The sequence below is a fragment of the Ochlerotatus camptorhynchus genome, unplaced genomic scaffold, assembly GCF_037179485.1.
Source record: "Ochlerotatus camptorhynchus isolate MF236.1 unplaced genomic scaffold, CSIRO-AGI_Acam_v1.1 ptg000591l, whole genome shotgun sequence".
Taxonomy (NCBI): domain Eukaryota; kingdom Metazoa; phylum Arthropoda; class Insecta; order Diptera; family Culicidae; genus Ochlerotatus; species Ochlerotatus camptorhynchus.
In genome coordinates this window covers 236,736-256,525 of record NW_027041071.1, presented here as the reverse complement: position 1 = coordinate 256,525, position 19,790 = coordinate 236,736, and the positions used below count along the sequence as shown (strand labels likewise).

The 19,790-nt window shown below is 37.7% G+C and overlaps 1 protein-coding gene across 3 annotated transcripts in view; it reads left to right on the top strand.

The window, feature by feature from the left end:
* fid (fire dancer) overlaps positions 1 to 19,790 on the top strand; it is an 83,348-nt gene that overhangs the window by 46,462 nt on the left and 17,096 nt on the right. For all 3 annotated transcript variants that reach the window (XM_065237097.1, XM_065237096.1, XM_065237095.1), the window contains exons 3-4: positions 5,463 to 5,803; positions 9,641 to 10,051. In XM_065237097.1, coding sequence (XP_065093169.1) covers positions 5,463 to 5,803; positions 9,641 to 10,051 — 752 coding nt within the window. The remainder of the gene's footprint in view (positions 1 to 5,462; positions 5,804 to 9,640; positions 10,052 to 19,790) is intronic.

Genomic DNA, 19,790 nt, shown 5'->3' with positions numbered 1-19,790 from the left:
AATTCATTGTTCTTTGTTTGTAACAAAATTCACTTAATTCTATGTCTAGTAGGAGTTGGGCCGGATACTCGCGGCTTACTCGAGGTTAGAGGGGTACATTGTCGAAGGATAGGAAAAGGGGAGGAGCTTAGGAGTAGGGTATCGTTGCCTCATCAGAGCGTTGTCGCCAGTATGAATGGTAGTGCGGTTCTAGATTCGTCTGGAGTTTGACCGGCTATGGTGACCAGTGGGACTGCCATACTTATATAATTTGTAGGTATTTTTAGCATATTTAACCATTTTGTAGGTTTTACGGTCGTTTTGGTCTGACAACATCTGTATTCAATATGGGCGGGTCACGAGTCTCTCAAAGTGGGTCGCAATCAGAAAACCGCTGTCAATTAAGTCAATGGGTAGGACATTATTGAAGCTTTAAATAAATTAGATGTCTTCATGTCTCTTTTTGAAGCAATTCTCAATTAAAAACTGTTTTATCAAGTTAAAAACAGAATAACTAACATGCAAAATTGATTCTTCATGGGACGTTCAACAAATACAAATTTACTCGAATTCGTCAACTATTCATTGATTACACAATGGTAATGGAAACCATGTAAATGGCAAATGGCAAAAACTGGGAATTGGGCCAGGATTTCTCAAATGGCTCGAATCTTATCTAACTATTCGTTAACAAATAGTTAGATTCAAAGGGAATAAATCAAATCCTCTTCAAGGCACCACAAGAGTACCCCAAGGGTCTCGTTTAGGCCCTCTGCTGTTTATATTATTGGTCAACGACATTGCCATCAATCATAAAAACATGCCGGCGACATTAAGCTCTTTTTAGAAATAAGAAACAAAGAAGACATCGAGATATTCCAGAAGTAAATACACATTTTCTATGTTTGGTGTAACAAAGGCCTTCTACAACGGAACGTACAAAAATGTAATTCAATAGCTTTTAGTAGGAAATGAAACACACCAAAAATAACAACAATCGCTCTAAGAATTCAGCCAGTAGTAAAATATGAAATAATTAGCGATTTAGCTAAGAGTTACATATCTTAGATTCAAAGCTAACATTCATTGAACATTATAATACAATCATCAACAGATCAAATAACATGCTCAAATTTATAAAACATTTTAGTTACAGTTTTCAGGAGCCGCATACAATAAAAACATTATGCATTGCTCATGTAAGGTCAATACTGGAATATGTTAGCGTAGTTCCGATACAAATTTTTATTGTTTGCACTTTTAAAATTATGTTGGACAAGATATCCTCTTCCATCATATCAAGCTTGCTGCATGCTCATTAGCGCTGCGAATTAGCAATGGTCTCATTAGCGCCGCGAATTAGCAATGGTCTCATTTGTGAACGATATCGTTTATTACAAGCCACTATTGTACAAATTATGACAAATTTGGACCTTTGAATCAAATGATGGCAACGTACAATAATCATAGCGAAACTATTGACTTTACAAAGACAAAAGCCAAATTGAAGCAATACTTCAATTCTATTCTTTAATTATGAACACGCAAAAGTAATACAATGTAAACAAAATACTTTTTAGTCTAGTATGTTTTTATATAATATTGTTAAGAAGTAAGGAATGAAATGTAATTATCATTTTATCAAAATGGTCTACTCTTGATTGACAAATAAACAAACAAACAAACGAGCTAGTTGCTGACCGTGTTTTATGAAAATTGTCGTCGTTTTCGTCGGTGTCGGGTTTAAATGGATAAAACATATCGATCATAAGTGGTGTGATGTGAAATGAGGGGTTTGGTGGCCTTTGAGCGACCGTTTTTGCACAGACAAACAGACGTAACTCTTCATTGTGTATCTTCGTTCACGCATTTAACGGTTGATTTGAATATTATCAGTTTCGCGAACTACTCGCCGCAGCGCTATCATCGGATCACTTTGACGTTTCTATACATGCTATAGAACTTTCATGCGATATTGTTTGCGAGTTAAGGAGCAAGCTTGTTTTCCGCGAGAAGCCTGAGAGATGTCGTTACTGAGGTCCTATGTTTTGAGATACTATGTTTTCAAGAAAAACTTTTTCAAAGAGTTACGTCTGTTTGTCTGTGGTTTTTGCTTAATTAGCAGATCATTATAAGTTTAATATCATGCCTCTCCACATTTAAGGTTCGTCAGTCACTTTTTATTTTTTCTTATCTCAAATCCATCACTGTAATTCAAAGTACCGTTTTCCAAACCGTTTCTTGCTGCATACCCTAATAAAAATTGTATGGTTAATTTGCTTAACGACGTGTTCTGGGTATCATCCAAACCATTTGTGGAATAGTTCAATGATTAGGGTTATCGTTCGTTTATGGTTATTTTTTATTAGGGTACTTACCCAAAATCCCAGTGATTTCTCGACACAATTTTTGATTTCCAGTTTTTAAACATTGAGGATTATTGCTAGTCCCAAGGATCATCTGTTGGTTCTCTGTGTAATTACAGCTGATCAGGCAATAACGGAGTAGCATCCGTGGACGGTCAATCATCAAATCGGTAAGGCTTCGTGTAAAAGTTACGTAACGCATGGAGAGAGAAGAGGGTCGAGCTAGCGTTACTTATTGCTACATAGGAAGGAGGGTTGGGGAAATGGAAATGTTACGTAACAGATTGACCAATATGAAAAAAAAATATTACGAAAGCAACCCTTGCATCTAAAACATAACAATAACTTTTCAAGTTGTTCATTGAAATTGTTCATTCAATACTGAAAAAAGGAAAAGAAAGCTTCCTGATGACATATCTTAAACCGAATACTTCTAAAAACACCTTCAAGAGAAACGCAATCATCCTCTGAAACAAAAATATCCCTTAACTTTTGTGTCTTTCTTATTCTAGCCAGCAAATCTGGTACAAATGTTTTAACTTATCATATCAAAAAGAAACTTTGCCTGTAACTCTTTGAAATTATTACACATTTTTGTGATTTTTTTGGGGGAAAGTCTGGTTTTAAAATACTTTCCAAACATGTTTTATTTCGAACGCGCTTCGAAAACCTCAACACAAACTTTTGCCCTAGCTTACTCAAACCTATACGGACAGTAAAGTGGGGCAAAACCAATGTGGTCTACATACTTTAAATATATTCGCGAGGTCGGTAGAAAATAATACTGAGCTGACACGGCAATTCATAATTTTACTGCTATTTCGGCAACCAAAATATTGTTTTCTGAGATTGACCAAAAACATTGCCCGAAATATCAGCAATTCATCAAATTGTACTGAGATTCGGCAAAGTATTTCGCTGAGCACACCGGTAAATAAAAATAATACCGAAATCAGCAATCGCGTTTACTGAGATAAGTAAATTGTTGTCTGCGTCTTTTGCTCCAACATCAGCTTTAAATCGCGGAAAAATTGTATGATCCGATCGATTAATGAAAGATCAAGATTGTTCTGTTTTGTTTGTGTGAAAATAATTCCTGTTTGGTTTAAACTTTCAGTCCGACAAGAGTATGCCAACGTCAGCAATTCCCTGAATAAATAATTGATGGGGAGGAGTTCGAGGAAGGGGAGTTTCACGTTATTTGGGATAACGTGGTCGTCGGAACAGGACCGGATGCACTGCAGGCGTTCGTGCTTCTCTGTAAGGCGTTCATGATTTACAGAGTAGCATGTTCGCCGCCCGACAATTATTTTTTTGTCTTTTCTATGCAGCTTGTTTTCAAATTTACCAAATGAGCACTACCGGAAACAAATTTATCAATTTCCTGTGATGTATTTTTATGGATATTAATAAATATACAGCAGGATTATCCCATTGCAGTGCTTCTTATTTTGTAACTATTTTTCACATGACAATCTTTTCTTCTTCTTTTTCTTTAACGCATGAAAACATAATTTTTAAAAAAATGCCGAGACTCAGTATTTTTTACCGTAGGGATGCTTTTTCCGAACAATCAATTTTTTTTTTACTGGGATTTTCGGTAAAAATTGACAACCTTGAATTTCATGATTACCGAGATCCTCGGCAAATTTGCACTCGGTTGTTCCCACCTCGGCGATTGTCCGGTAAATATTAGCTGCCGCTTTGTTTTTTTATAATAACTTCTTACTTAAAAACGGGCTAAATCTCTCCGGCAGGCAGCTTTTTCATGATATACAGTGTGATAATACAATAGCCAATAAATCATCTCAACATTCAGAGGAAAAACATTCATACATTTTGGCTTCATACATAAATTTTATAATCTTTATAACATTTCCTATGCAAACGCTGGTGAGAAAAAAGTAAGAGGTTGTATCCAAGACACGACCGTAGATTTGACGTAGGATTATGTACTTGGTATCAATATTCGGCGACTGTGCTAGGGAAACCACTTATTGCAGGCAATCGGAGATAATTTTGATCGCCATTCCAACAGTTGGACATTTAAGTAATTTTCAATAGTGACCTATTAAAAATTGATAACGTGTTTATTTTAGAAAATTTGTAGAAAAGTTTCTAATCGATTGGCTTGTTTAGAATTAAAATCCATCCACTATTGACAGAGATATAAGTGGTCAAAACCTGACCACTTTTCGTAACGCGGTCGATTTTGTTTTTTTTTAAACTGCGCCCCCAATATGTTGCCGAAAGACGTATTTCTACGTCAAAAATTGTTTGACGTCACTACAAGCGCGTTTGAGCGTTCGAAGGAGTAATCATGTGAAAGCGACTGAAAGCCGAGTGAAAAATGAACTGCACCAATACATACGGGCCTTCAATTCCACACCTTGTATATACCAGGTTGGGGCAAAAGTCCGGTATTAGTTGAAAAAATGCAAATATTTGAATATTCTAAGTAGTTTGAATCAAAATAATTGCATGCACAGGATGCCTAATTCAAGGCCTATAAATATGTTTCTCGTACAGATCCTTGATATGTGTACAGTTAATTCGTAGTTTGATCACTTTTCCTAAAACGTGCTCAAAATGAGAAGAAGATCTTATACAGCTGCGGTTGAACTCAACGATGGCCGGTGATGGAAATTCTTCCGAAAATCCACAATATGCAAAACTTCCGTTTATGCGGAACACTAGAACACACTATAGCCTAATTGTCAGATTTTCCGTAACATAAATATCAGGTCCGGATGCATTGTGCACTAGTCTTAAAATTAATTGTTGTAATTGTATTATATGCAGTATGATTATGTTTTGCACGGCTTGTCCATTGCACAACTGGTTTAGATAAGAAATCTCTCGACTCAAAATTAACGAAGCGCGCAAAATCCACTAAGTGAAGAATGAATTACAAGTTCCAGTAGGAACTTCACAGCTATTTTAACTAAAAATCATGCCGAAAAATCCTAAGGCACTACCATTGTAGTTGCTTTAAGCATGTATTAATTCCAAATGTCGCAAGAAATGTATTTTTTTATGCGAATAAAGATCCAAGCCTGAAAGAGCCCATCATAATTATGACCTTTTTGTCTGTCTCCCCATCTTTTTATCTCACAGAAGAAACGTCTGAAACCCGTTCTACAACAGCGGCCCCAGTGGCGACGGCGACGCCGGCGACATCAACGATGGAACGACACAGCCGGACTGACGCCAGCGGTCGGTCGGCGGCACTGGAGCGAGCCTATGTGCACGACGTTTACGAACACTGTGAGGATTTGGTTGGCCAGGTTCGACCCAAGGTGGCACAATTCCTAGCAGGACTAGAACCCGGCTCCGTGGTATGCGATGTTGGCTGCGGAAGCGGCCGATACCTGTCTGGGTTCAATCCGATGATATGCACGATCGGTGCTGACCGATGTTATCGGCTGACTAAAGTCGCACACGGGAAAGGAGGAGAGGTAAATAGAATCTGTCACTACTTGTGTGTTGGAGAAGCTGGCTCTACCTATTGTTGAAACATGTTAGCCAATACGGTAGATGTACCAGTTATCGCTATACGTTCCTATTATGATGTGCTCCAATCATCCAATTATACCATATGGGGTTTACATAAGCCGTAATTGGAATACACCATATAGCTATAACTGGTTCATCTACCGTAATTAATTCCATTTATTTTCCTTGCCCCCACCATATTTACCTAGTTATCATTTTGTAAGTTGGGAATGATATCTTTAAATTGTTTGAAGCCAATGTGCATTGTGTCACAGTTTTCTCTCACTGAAAGTTTTGCTCTAAATTTATTTATTTTTTCAGTACATTTAATAATTATTAAATAATTTTTAATAATTTACAAATTTTGTATAATTTCTGCGGAACACTTCGGGTAGATCGATCATACAAGTTTGAGTATTCGATTCACAGCATCGCATGGTAGGAACATTCTATATGGGTGAAATAAACTTAGTTTTGCGTTCATCTTCATTACTGTCTTACTTTCTCGACACTGAACAGTAGGATAGCTGATTGATCCACAAGCTTTCCGGATAAAACATATACCATAAGTAATTTATGGTATACAGTTCAATATATTATAAACTCTATTGTTCGACATTAGGATCTCAAATCATCTTATGGTAAATTTATGTTATCTTAAGAGACAACAAAACCATATATTTACAATACATCCTATAGATTGCAATATTCTTCCATACAAAAACAATAAATTAAATAATGTTTGCCATAAAATTGATCGCAAAAATTGTACACATACCTAATCATACATAAAATGTATTGCATAACTCTTGTTCATAAAGTTTTATGGTACAAAACAATATATGTTATTCTATTTTTATTTGAATCAATTGATTCCATGGTGTGAACAATTGGTTGCATTGTGTCAATAAGTTGTCATTTATTTCTATGATATATGTTATCAGGGTTATGTTTTAATTGTAGTTTGATTTTTATTATTATTGATGAGTTTACATAATTGTTACCCAAAAAATATTTCTGGACAAGCAGGCGTTTATAAAAAATCCACTCATTACAGGAAAAATTGAAATGTACTTGGCCGCTCAAACTTAAACAGAGACCCTGAGTTCGCTAAAAAATATAACGTCTTAGATCGGTTATCCTAAAAATTAAATTTATTGCTGAAAACTGTAAACGAAATGACCAAATTTCAAAGCGAGAAACGTCAAATCCGCCATATTAATCATCCGCAGTAAGTGGAAACTGTGTTATGAAAAATAAAAATTGAAATGATGGAGGCAAAGATGTACAAACTGAAACACCAAAAGAAAATCATACTTTTTTCGAGAAATTGTATAATGACTTCATAAAGCGGTTCAAAATACCACCGTTACCTTAGGAGGAAACTGGATTGAATTTTTAGATAAATAAATACACACCCAAAAAAAATCATAGTTTTATAACAAAAAAAAATAAAAACTTTTGAAGTTGATCATCGTACACTTATTTATAGCTCAATTTAAATAACATTAATTTTTGTTTTTTTGAAGTTCCAACCAGAATACAATTCGTGTGATTATTTTGCTTAACGGCGTGTTCATGCAAACCATTTGTGAAATAGTTCCATACTTTGGGTTATCGTTCGGGTATGTTATTTTTTATTAGGGAAAGCAAAAGACATATATAATATATAATATAGATTATGTGCATAATTCTTTGCGACTTAGTATGCTTGCTTATGCTCTTCAGATAAGTCGCAAAGTATCGTTACTGAGTTACGTTACGATACGACAAAGAAAACTTTGGTCGAAAAGTTACGTCTGTTTGTCTGCACTATAAACCTGCTGTTATTTTAGACTAATTTTTTGGTCAAATGGAGCACTTTCAAATGCATTTCATGCACATTATGAAATTGATTGAAACTTGGCTCAATGCCCGAATAAGCAAACCAACCCAGAATCCCTGTTGACCGCATCTGAATCTGAAACAGTAACATAACAAAAACCAAAACATAGAATCAAAATTATTTTACGGATTATAAGGATTTTGTCTGAACATTGAACAACATTAAATTCGTAATACTGGCTTTTAAAATAACCATTAAAACAACGAGATATTGAATTTCAACCAAGTCAGTGCATAATAAAAAGTTGCCCTAAAAACTGGTTAAGAACAGCATCACATTGCACTTCCGGAATAGGAAATCCCCCCTCAGCTATAAGACGAACACCGAAACAAATAACAGTCGTTTCGAAGAAGTTCATAAACAATCAGACATCCAGAGGTGGAAATCTAGAGTTGGTACGAGCAATATTGGAATGACAGCCAAACGAACAGCCGTTCACGGAAGCGAATTCCGTAGTAGAATGAAAACTTTCATGAATAATGCAAAAATATCTGCGCACTGCAGTAAAAAACGAAGATAAATGAGGAAGAAAATCATAACATGCCTTCCTTTTTACCTCCACGCCGTCGGTTTTGGTTGACGTTTTCTCGTTTTTTTTTTCGGTCATACTTTTACCTGATGCCACTTACCTACACCCTTGCTCGGACTCAGTCTCTATGGGAAGGCAACTTTTTGTTTCACCATGTGTGGATGTCAAGCAACAAGCAAGAATGCCATGTGAAAAGAGCGATTTATGATTTTCGTGGTGAAATGAAATAAATCCAAACAAATTGGAACAGATTGATGGAAGTTTTTCTTATATAATCAAACAGAAATAAAAACACATTGGTTAATTCTATTATATTTTGCTCTTGAATATTATCAGTCTTGAGAATAATGTTTCTGAGCATACTTGTGCGGTGAAGACTTGCAATAAAAAGCCGTATCATTAAAAACAGTTTACTTCCCCATCTTTCTATTGAGGGGTGAAAAAAAAAATACAAAATTGATTCTTATTCGCGGTGAGTAGCAGGTTTGCTGTGTGAACACTAACATTTCGTATATTCATTCAAACATGAAGAAATAAATAAAATAAATTAAAATAAGCGTCTCTCAACAAAAGATATTCACAATGAGCTTCTAAAACAAATAAATTTCAGTGATTGTCTTTTGTTACACCCGTCCGTTTAATTAACATTGTTCCCCACCAACTTGAAGTTTCAAGAAACAGATGAGGCTATCTGTTTTTATGTTCAGTATTTTATTTACTTTATTTACATATCTGCATTCGCCCTATTCAGATAACACTTCTGAAATTTGTGAGTTTGACCGAACCACCAGCACCAAATTTTCGGAGTACACTGGAAATGTACTGGACTTGTCAAGTTGCCCCCGGGTTGCTAGCGACTTACAGGAAACCCTTCGAATGCGCGCAATTTCTCGGCCGTCTTCCAACCAATTGTATTTTTGCAAGAGACAAGTTTATGGTTGACCCTAAAATAAAAAATTAGTGCGACTGGATGGAGGACAACCGATCAATTGTGGTGGGTGAACGACACCTCCTAGCGCACTATTCGGGGGATACCTGTATACAGAACAGCATTGCATTGGTAAGCGCGGTTGGAAAACAACAGGCGAAAAACGGGGAAATCCTACAAGTTTAGCAAGGATGGTGTTGTAAAAGGTACACAAAACAAGCAGCTGCTGGCTTGGCTTTGGATTGAAATGCTCTCTTCTCCTTGTTTGAGAGCCATTCTAAGAAGCGGAAAACATTTTCCATCCCACTTATCCTTGCCCACCCAGAAGCTCAAACGCTTAAAATGACACTGATACCCACATTTTGTACCATCATCTTCAACGAGCTTTGCCTCTCCCTGTTGGTCATGTGCCATCAAATTTCATTCAACAGAAATTGAAGTATTTTATTGCTCAACAGGTTGCGATATGTGATAATCTGGAACTGCCCTTTCGTGACGAATCGTTCGATGCAGTCCTGTCGTTGGCTGTGGTGCATCATTTCGCGACGACCGAACGTCGTGTCGGGGCCATTCGAGAGCTGGCTCGAATTCTACGGATTGGAGGGCGTGTAATCATCACCGTGTGGGCCTTGGAGCAACGGCATCGACGATTCGAATCGCAGGACGTGTTGGTTCCCTGGCAGCCACCACGATCGAAGAATGCCACCGTTTCGGACGAGGAGGATGACGATGACTTCCTACCACCTTACCACGCGTATACGGAAGATTCCACCAATTCGAGCCGCTCGGCGGGCGACGGTGACAGCTCCAGCTTGTCCTCGTCGTCACCGGGCGAAACGTGCTACAGTTTCGTGAGGCGAGCCATACAGGTGAGTGGCGATGTGGTTGGGAAAACGGTATACAACTAGAGGTAATGAATTTCTCTTGCTTACGTGAGCCAAATAAAAGAAAACAGAAGCTAGTAAAAATTGAATGAAATTCGTGTCTGCACAAATATAAGGCTGCGCGAGTATTTAATTCAAACCGTAAGATAGTAGTTTGCGCAATGGATTTAATTCTGTGTAGTAAGAAAGAAAACTGTGCTCGGCTCCTCTAACTCAAAAACACGGGCAGGACAGTAAATCTACGTATCAAGAAAAAGATTAAATGTTCCCTAAAAAAGATTAAATGCTCTCTACAACATATGAAATTCATAATATGAAAGATGAAGTTTATAAAACGTTTCATCTATTTTATTGGCACATTTCATATATTTTATGGTAGTTATACATCACACTTTACACTTTACATTAACATCCTTACATTATTAGTAATTAGATATAAAAATATATACTTGTTTAATTTAACCTTGAAATTTCAGTGTTACATCCACTTGATATTGTGAGCTGAGGAAACATAGAGCAGCATCTTATTATATGTAAAGAATTATTATTTTCATTGCAGAATATCAAAAATTTATATTCATTTTTTCATATTTAATGTTTTTATATATTTCATTTCTCCACTACATATATTTTCATTATATAAATAAATATTGGGTTGGGAGGGAGCATCAGGGTATCATTTGACCTGGGACTGGACGATGGAGTGGTATGACAACCGGAGTCTAGGAGGGAATAAACACTATCATTTTCTTTATTCTACCGATTCGATTGTGGTGGTGTGAATTCTACTTCAACAGTTTCAGTGAGATTGACGCGCCCTTCTTTACAAACCATCCTGTAGGAAGCTTAATAAGTATTGCGAATTGTGTTATTCGATTTGTTGGATCGTATCGTTGGAAAGAGATGCTTAAATTCCGGTGGATTTCGTGTAAGTGTCTCTGCTTACGGGTCCACACCTCCGTTTTTGGCCCTTCATACAGCGATATTGTGAATTCAGATCGGTAGTTCAAATTGATCTTGCTATTAAGTGGAATTGAATACAAGACAAGATTTTTGAAGGGATGGTGGCTACCTTACATACATTACATACATACATTTCATATTTTTTTATGGAACGCTTCAGAGTTTTATAGGGAACATTTTAAACCTTTTTTAGGGAACATTTTAAACCTTTTTTAGGGAACATTTTATCTTTCTTATTGATCACTTATCTTGATTTAAGGAGAACATTTTTGCTGGTGCAAATTTACTTATTTATCGTGCCTCGAGATTTTTTTTATTTAGCATTTCAAGAGATGAACTAAAAATCTCTATAATAAAGAAAAAAAAAATAGCATTTCAACTTAAGTATTGACACATCGCCTATTTTTTAGGCAGTAGATTTTGAAATTTTATTGAACTGGACATAAGAACATTTGGTCGAATTTAATTTCTCGGTGTATTTTGAAGATAATTGAACATATATCAAATCTTATATACATATAGCATGTAGCGAGCATGTAGTTGATTTTTAGCCTAGAATCCAATTGCCACTAGATTGGTTTCGTTCCTGAGATGAAGTGAGATCCAAGATGTCAAGAAATGACAGGACGCTAGACGTTGTTGGTTGGAGCAAAATTTAACCTCCAAGTAGATTAGTGTCTCTTTTAATGGTTGCTAGACCTTGTTGGGTCCAACTAAATTACCCCCTATGTGGATTGGTGTTTTTAAGGGTGGATGCTTGATCTAGTTGGGTCTAACAAAAATTAAACCTCTAGGTTTTAACTTCATTGTGTAGAAGCAGCAATAATAAAAAGTTAAAAGAAAAGGATAATTTTTAAGAATATTTTTAGTTCTCAGTTTATCAATTAGAATCCAGCAATATCTCAATCGCGTTGGCTTTACGGAGCCATTAAGTTAATTTTGTTAATTGTTTGTAACAAAATTAACTTAATTATATGTCTAGTAGGAGTTTGGCCGAATACTCGCGGCTTACTCGAGGTTAAAGGGGTACATTATCGAAGGATATGATCTGGGGAGGAGCTTGAGGTGGGGTTTCGTTGCCTCATCAGAGCGTTGCCGCCAGTATGAACGGTAGTGCGGTTCTATAAACGTCTGGAGTTTGACCGGCTATGGTGACCAGTGGGCGACGATGAGACTCATCGAGACGGGGTACAAGACAAACAAAAACTAATAAAGACACAAAAGACAAAAAAGACAAAGGAATTAGATTCTTATACTAAATAGACATTTGCAGAAGCACATAAATCTACTGCATATAGCAAAGGTCACCGCAAGGCCTGGGTTCAATCCCAGTCAGCGTCAGCCAACGCCTCTGATAACGCCTTCCTTCGGAAGGAAAAAAAAACCGTTGGTCCCCGGCCCATGAGTTGATGGGTCAATTGGTAGGGACCAGGTGTGGGAGCTCCCTGGTGTCGGAAGCACTGGTACTCAGTACAAAAAACAAAATCGACGGAAAACAAATCAAGGAAAAAATCAGACATCTCTGATAGGGATATAGGGTTGTCTTCCTTGGGCCTCAAGGGTATTAAAAAGTCGCTCTCTGGCTGCGTCATTATCCGTACATTGCCAAACTGCGTGATCAATGTCATTGTAACCGTTTCCACACCGACAGATGTTGCTGTCCACGAGGTTTATTCTATTGAGATGCGCATCTAGCGAATAGTGGTTGGACATAAGTCTACTCATCACGTGAATGACGTCACGACTTAAGTCCACGCTCTTGAAGAAACATTAGAAATAATTGAATGTAACCACCGTCCAAGATGTCCCAATCGGTTTGCTTTCTCGAAAGGGTAGGGTAGAGAACTACTTCGGCCTAATCGCCCATTTTGGGCCTATCGAGCAGAAAACTTCAAATAAATCCATGATTTCAGAGTTAAGTCAATTATGCGTTTGTTACGATACTTTAGTTAATAAGCTACGGAACGAAGTCAATGAGAACGCGTGATATGAAGGTTTGCACCCATAATTCCCAAAAACAAAAGAAGCGCTCCGACCGAATCAATTTTTATCTTCATCCGATAGGCCGAAGTGAATTCATTGGCGTTTCAATGGCATTTCAATGCGTTAGGCCGAGTTTAGAATCCGTAGGCCGAGTTTGGTGTCAATAAGCAGTGTTAGACTTTTGACAATATCTTAACTATTGGTTTCTCTTTATCAAATCTTACGGTACGTACCGAAAGATAAATAAATTTGGAAGCCATCAGTAATAATAACATTCCGTTTGGTACTAAACTGCGCTAGATTGAGAAAGACTAAGTGCGGGTTGTGCTTAATAGGCCGGAAATGAGGTAGTTAACCCTACTCTGACGCACTAAATGGTAAAAATCATCGTGTGAAAGTTGCCTGGCATCAAATTCGCCTTCCTGCGCGCTCACCTTTGCAAGAGAGTCCGCCTTCTTATTGGCTGTGATTGAGCAATGTGAGAGGACCCATACAAAGGTAATCATATATGATCTTTTTACCAGCACACTCATCATCTGCTCCCTTACCTTTAAAAGGAAATCAGATGAGTGCCTACCTGGTTTCATCGACCGAATAGCCTCAATCGAACTGAGACTATCCGAGAAGATGAAGTAATGGTAGAGTTTTTGATCTAATTTCCGTCCTACTAAGCACAACCCGAGTTTTACCTCTCTTTTCTGAACGAGTTTAAACAAAAAATTGAATATTTATGTCAAAGATGACTTCTAAATTTATTCACCTTTCCATACGTACCGTTGGATTTGATAAAGAGTCACAAATTGTTGAGATATTGTTTAAAATCTAACACTGCTTCTTGATTCTAAATTCGTTCTACGAGTTTCTATACCGTCCTAATGCATTGAAACGCCATTAGATTTTCTTCGTCCTACAGATAAACGTAGAAAAAGGGGATTCGCTAGGAGCGCTTCTTTTGTTTTGAGAACAATGAGCGTAAATATTCATACAATGCGCTCTAACAGGGTTTATTTTGTAGCTAATAAACTAACGCATCGGAACAAACCTATCATTGATTTCTGCACGGTGAAATCATTGATATTATTGATCTTTTCTTATTGATAGAACGGAAATGGGCGATTACGACGAAGTAGCGCTCTACCCTATGCGGGCATGTTGGCAATCATCCCAAATGCGAAGTTGATTGCTGCCAGCTCAGCAACAAAAACGAAACAAGGTTCCTGATGTTTGCCGAAGGCGCTAGAGTTTTTATTGAAGACACCGAAGCCAATGGATCCATTGAGACGGGACCCGTCTGTAAAATATCTTTTCACGCAATTGACTTGTTGGTACTAAATATATGATCTATATCTTACTGTTATCCACTCGATCGCAATGGTCGAATCATTATTTTTATTTCGCTATTAACTACGTGACAAATATTTTCACATGCAAGAAAACATGGCTGACTTTCTGCGACTCTGCTAAAAAAAACCTTCGGTTAAAATTTCCGTTGCAAAGTTGAACCGAAGTGGACCGTTTGACGTTTGAGAATGGTTAGCGAACTGTTCTGAATCTGGACCTGCTGCTTTTCAACCTATCACTTTGACCAAAGGTGTTCGAACGTATCGTGAACCGCAGATTGACGACTGAGTTGGAGTCGAATAGACGACTGGACAAGAGGCCGCACGCCTTTAGAGCTGGGAGAGGCGTCGATACATACTTGTCGGAGTTGGATAGGTCATTGCCAAATCGGGACAAACACTGCTTGATTGCATCGCTTGATCTGTCGAAAGCGTACGACACCACTTGGCGGTACGGTATCTTGCGCACTCTGCGTAAGTGGCAGATGGGTGGGCGCATGTTCAACGAACTGAACAGTTTCCTCACCGACAGATCTTTCCGGGTGAAATGCCATTGGAGAACGGAGTCCCCCAAGTGTCAGTGTTGCCTGTCACGTTATTCCTTTTAGCGATGCAGCCGATTTACAGAGTGGTGCCGCATAGTGTTGCCGTGCTTCTCTATGCGGACGATATTTTGCTGGTGGTATGGAGGAGTAAGGACCGTCCTCTGTATAGAGATCTACAGGCTGCAGTGAAAGTTGTCGACAAATGGGCGAAAAGCGTCGGCTTCACAATTTCCGCGACAAAATCAAGAATTTTATACGGCAGTCCCAACGCCCGTCGAGAACCCAGCAACGATATATTCATCGACCCTACAGCTGTACCGGGGACGAACCAACTGAAAGTTGTTGGCGTCAACCTTGACCGGTCGCTGTCCTTCAAACACCATTGCAAGGTAGTCAAAAACACGTGCGACTCTAGACTGCGGATCTTGAAGATGATCGGGGCTAAACTTCCGCGAGGGCAACGCGATTCTCTATTGTGTATCGGATCAGCAATCGTCACGTCGCGACTTATCTATGGTATTGGGCTCGTCAGTAGAGCGAAGGATTCGGTGGTGCAGACTCTTGCACCCATCTACAACCGGATGGTCCGGTTCGCCTCAGGGGCATACGTCACCAGTCCGATTCCAGCGATTATGGCTGAAGCAGGCACTTTGCCGTTCGATTTAATGGTTATGCAAGCCAAAATTCGTGCTGCAATTCGTTTGATGGAGAAGGATTCCAGAAATATCGATCTTCCAGTTGTGGAACGAGCGTCCGATCGCCTGCACAGCAAAAAATAAATTTTAATAATACATCCAAGAGGGTGCACTTCAATCATGTCGAAAATCTCATGTAATTTTTATGGCCACACAAATAAACAAATGCAGTAAAAGCAGCGTTCATGCACTGTATTAAAGATAATTCTGTCCTTTTTGGCAAGTAATATTACACCATATTTTTGACACGATTGAAGTGCATCCACTTTGATTTGATATTAAAATTAATTTTTTGCTGTGTGGTGACGATTGTTGTAGAGCTTCCAAACATCGCTGTACGGACACGTCTCGGCAACCGAGAGTGGTATGAACCCAAGCCGCATATTGTTTGGGATGTGAAACGGCAGGTGAAGGTTGGGGATCCCCCGAATTCAGTGCGTCCCATCGTGCAGGAGTTGCTAGCTAACCGGTTTAACCGTGCTTTGGCTATTTATACGGATGGTTCTAAATGCGAGAACATAGTTGGTGCAGGTGTATTTAGTAGCAGCATTCAGCAAGCAATAGGTCTTCCGTCATAATGTAGCGTGTTTTCGGCAAGTCGACCGTCATCGCTGCAAGAGCATAAAACGAATGTGTTATCATTCTGTCTGATTCGGCCATCTGTCTTTCGACCATAGAGAGTGGAAGATCGCAGCATCCGTGGATCCAGGAAATCGAGCGCTTATTACGTGGACGGCCGATCCACCTTTGTTGGATCCCTGGTCATGCCGGAATTCGCGGTAACGAAGAAGCAGACCGTCTAGCCAGTGAAGCACGAAACAGTCCACCAATCAACGTCGCCGTACCAAGGATTGATTTCATCAAGAACATGAGCCAAGTCTTTCGTCAGCTATGGGAAGCACGTTGGGCACAATTGACAGATGTGAAGCTGAAGGAAGTCAAAAGGGAAACGATGAAGTGGATCGATCAGTACAGCTCTGCCGTACTCACTCGTCTGCGCATTGGTCATACTAGGGTTACGCATAAATTTCTGCTGAAGAAAACAGCTCCGCCAGCATGTGAATGCTGTGGGACCGTTGTTGACGTACGTCACATCATTCTGCACTGCAGGAAATTTGAAGCGGCCAGGACGAAATACGGAATCGATTCCATAAGCCTTTTACGGCGTTACGCAACGACGATGATTCTGAGAAGCGGTTGCTGAAGTTTCTGCATGAAACCAAACTTTATCGGAAGCTTTAAAGGGCGAAGAAAGAATGGAAAGGAAAGTGCAGGATGTAGGAAAAAACGGAGCGGAGGATGAAGAAAAAGCAAGCGATGCAGAAGAAAAAACGAAGTCTGAATGGAAGAAGATGTCGGACAGGAAATGGAAGAAGATGCAGCGGAAGAAAGTTACCGATGAATGTTGGAAGCAAATGAGTTCATGAAGAAGATGCTGAATGGAAATCGAAGAAGATGGAGTGAAAAAGGATGAAGATGAAGCAGAAAACGAAAGTACTACAGAAGACATGAATGAGTATGAAGATGCAGAAGAATGAAGATAAAGATGAAGCGCAAGGAAGGAACTGAGAAATTGTAAAATAATGTGGAAAAGATATATGGAAGATCATGAAGAATGAAGATGGTTAAAAATATATAGAAGAAGTAAAGAAGAAATTTATGGAGAAGAAGTGTAAAACATGAGATGAGCATGCAGATGATGAACCAGGAATCGAGCAAACGATAAGAAAGCTAAGTGAATTTTAAATTGTATCGTAAACACTAAAATGTCACTTATATCAAAACACACAACAACAATAACAAAATTATTATTATTATTATTATTATTATTATTATTATTATTATTATTATTATTATTATTATAATTACTATTATTATTATTATTTTTATTATTATTATTATTATTATTATTATTATTATTATTATTATTATTATTATTATTATTATTATTATTCAGCAATTCCATAGAAAAAAGTTATAGTGGGTCTCAGAATTTCATGAAAATTGGTATAGTTCTTCCTTATAAAAAAATATTGAACTCGTATTTTTTTATTGCGCCATTAGGGTGACCATTTCCGTGTTAGGGTGGTCCAAAAAAATCATTTTTTTTTCAAAAATGTCTTTTTTCAAAAATTTATAACTTCTGAACCTCTTGATCCTTCAAATGAAAGATGTTTTAATGTAGTTTTAAGAAAAATTATGAAACACTCAGAGATATTTGATTTTGTAGGAAAAAAATATGTTACAAATGCTTTTTCTTGATTTTCACTGCGAGGGTCTTCAACAACTTCTTATTTTAGTATTTTTAATTGAAAGATCATTTAATTTTACATAACATATCAAAAAATTAGCGATGTCGAAGAAGCAGTTTTGGAGATACAATTTTTTTTAAATAAAAAATTATTGTTCCGCAATATATGCACCACACGTGCATGGAAACGATGAAGACGCAAGGTAGTTCACAATGCGTCTCCATCGAGTCACAGCAGCTGTGACTAATGAAATCTATGAGTAACTTACAAGCTGGGTGCAACATTCAGTTCAGCCTGGAGGCTGTCCATAAACCACGTAGACCTATTTTTAAACATTGCAGATCCTACCTTTCCCTTCGTATACTCAAATTTTAAAGCGTTTCGTTTCAATACTCCTCCCATAGGGCCTTTTCCATGACAAGTTGCGAAAAAATGCCACACGGCAGCAATGCCAATTTTTTTTTGCATGTTGCATCAGTACCTAAGAGTCCAAGCTGTACCTCATAGGTATATCACTCGTTCGTAGGCAATGACTTTTACATAAGCTCCAGCCCAATAGGCTTCGCGGTGTTAGTGACATTTGGAAATGTTTGGTGGTGTTTGTATTTATTCGCAATATTCATCTATTTACCTGAAGTGACGTCATTGCTTACGAACAGGTGATATACCTATGAGTTACAGCTTAGACTCGTAGGTATATCACTCACTCGTAGGTACGATATAATGCTTCACATAAAACAACGAATGTTATGAAAAAAATGATCAGAAAATCAAGAAAAAGCATTTGTAACATATTTTTTTCCTACAAAATCAAATATCTCTGAGTGTTTCATAATTTTTCTTAAAACTACATTAAAACATCTTTCATTTGAAGGGTCAATCGTAAAAATCGGTCAAGAGGTTCAGAAGTTATAAATTTTTGAAAAAATACATTTTTGAAAAAAAATGATTTTTTGGACCACCCTAACACGGAAATGGTCACCCTAATGGCGCAATAAAAAAATACGAGTCTAATATTTTTTGATAAGGAAGAACTATACCAATTTTCATGAAATTCTGAGACCCACTATAACTTTTTTCTATGGAATTGCTGATTATTATTATTATTATTATTATTATTATTATTATTATTATTATAATTATTTCAATCCTGTCTCTACAATTCCTCCTGCCTCTACTCTCTAATGCTAATCAAAAACCATATCTTTTAGCTTATTTGGCATTATTCTTTCGCGCATAGGGCGTGATCTGATCAGCTATTCATGGCTAGATTGGTTCCACATTCGTTGTAGGTACAAAACTTCATCGATTCCAGAGAATTTTGTTTCTTGGTAGCACATCTCTGGATCTTTCAGTGGTTTCTTCGAAAATAAAATCTTTTATTAATAACTCATTCAAAGCAAATGTTTTTTTATTTTTATTTTTATTTTTCATTGCAATTTGTCTTACTTATACTTTCTAATCATAAATGTTAAACAAAACCATATTTTCAGCTTATCCGGCATTCTTCTTTCACGTCTAGGGCACGATCTGGTTAGATCTTCATGGCTAGATCGGTTCGGCATTCGTTGTTTGTGCAAAGATTCATCAGTTCCAGGTTCACTTGATTCAGTCGTATTTTTGTGAACGTTTTGGTAGTGCATCTCTGTATCTTGCAGTGGTTCATCGGCTATGAGAGCTTGTGTGCTAACCAGAATATCACCATAATTCTGTGGTTTCCATACGTCAGCTTTATTATAGTCCTCAATAGCTCTTTTGGCGTCTGCTATGTTTCTCGACACCACGATCACTTTTGACGATTAATTTTGCCCCATCTTTGGCTATTACCGAAGACAACAAATCAAGACAAATGGCGCTGCGCTTGAGTGAAGGTGGAAGCAACGCATAGAAAAATGAGTAAATACACAAACCCTTCTTCAGAGGATGTAATCTTTGTTATCAAATTC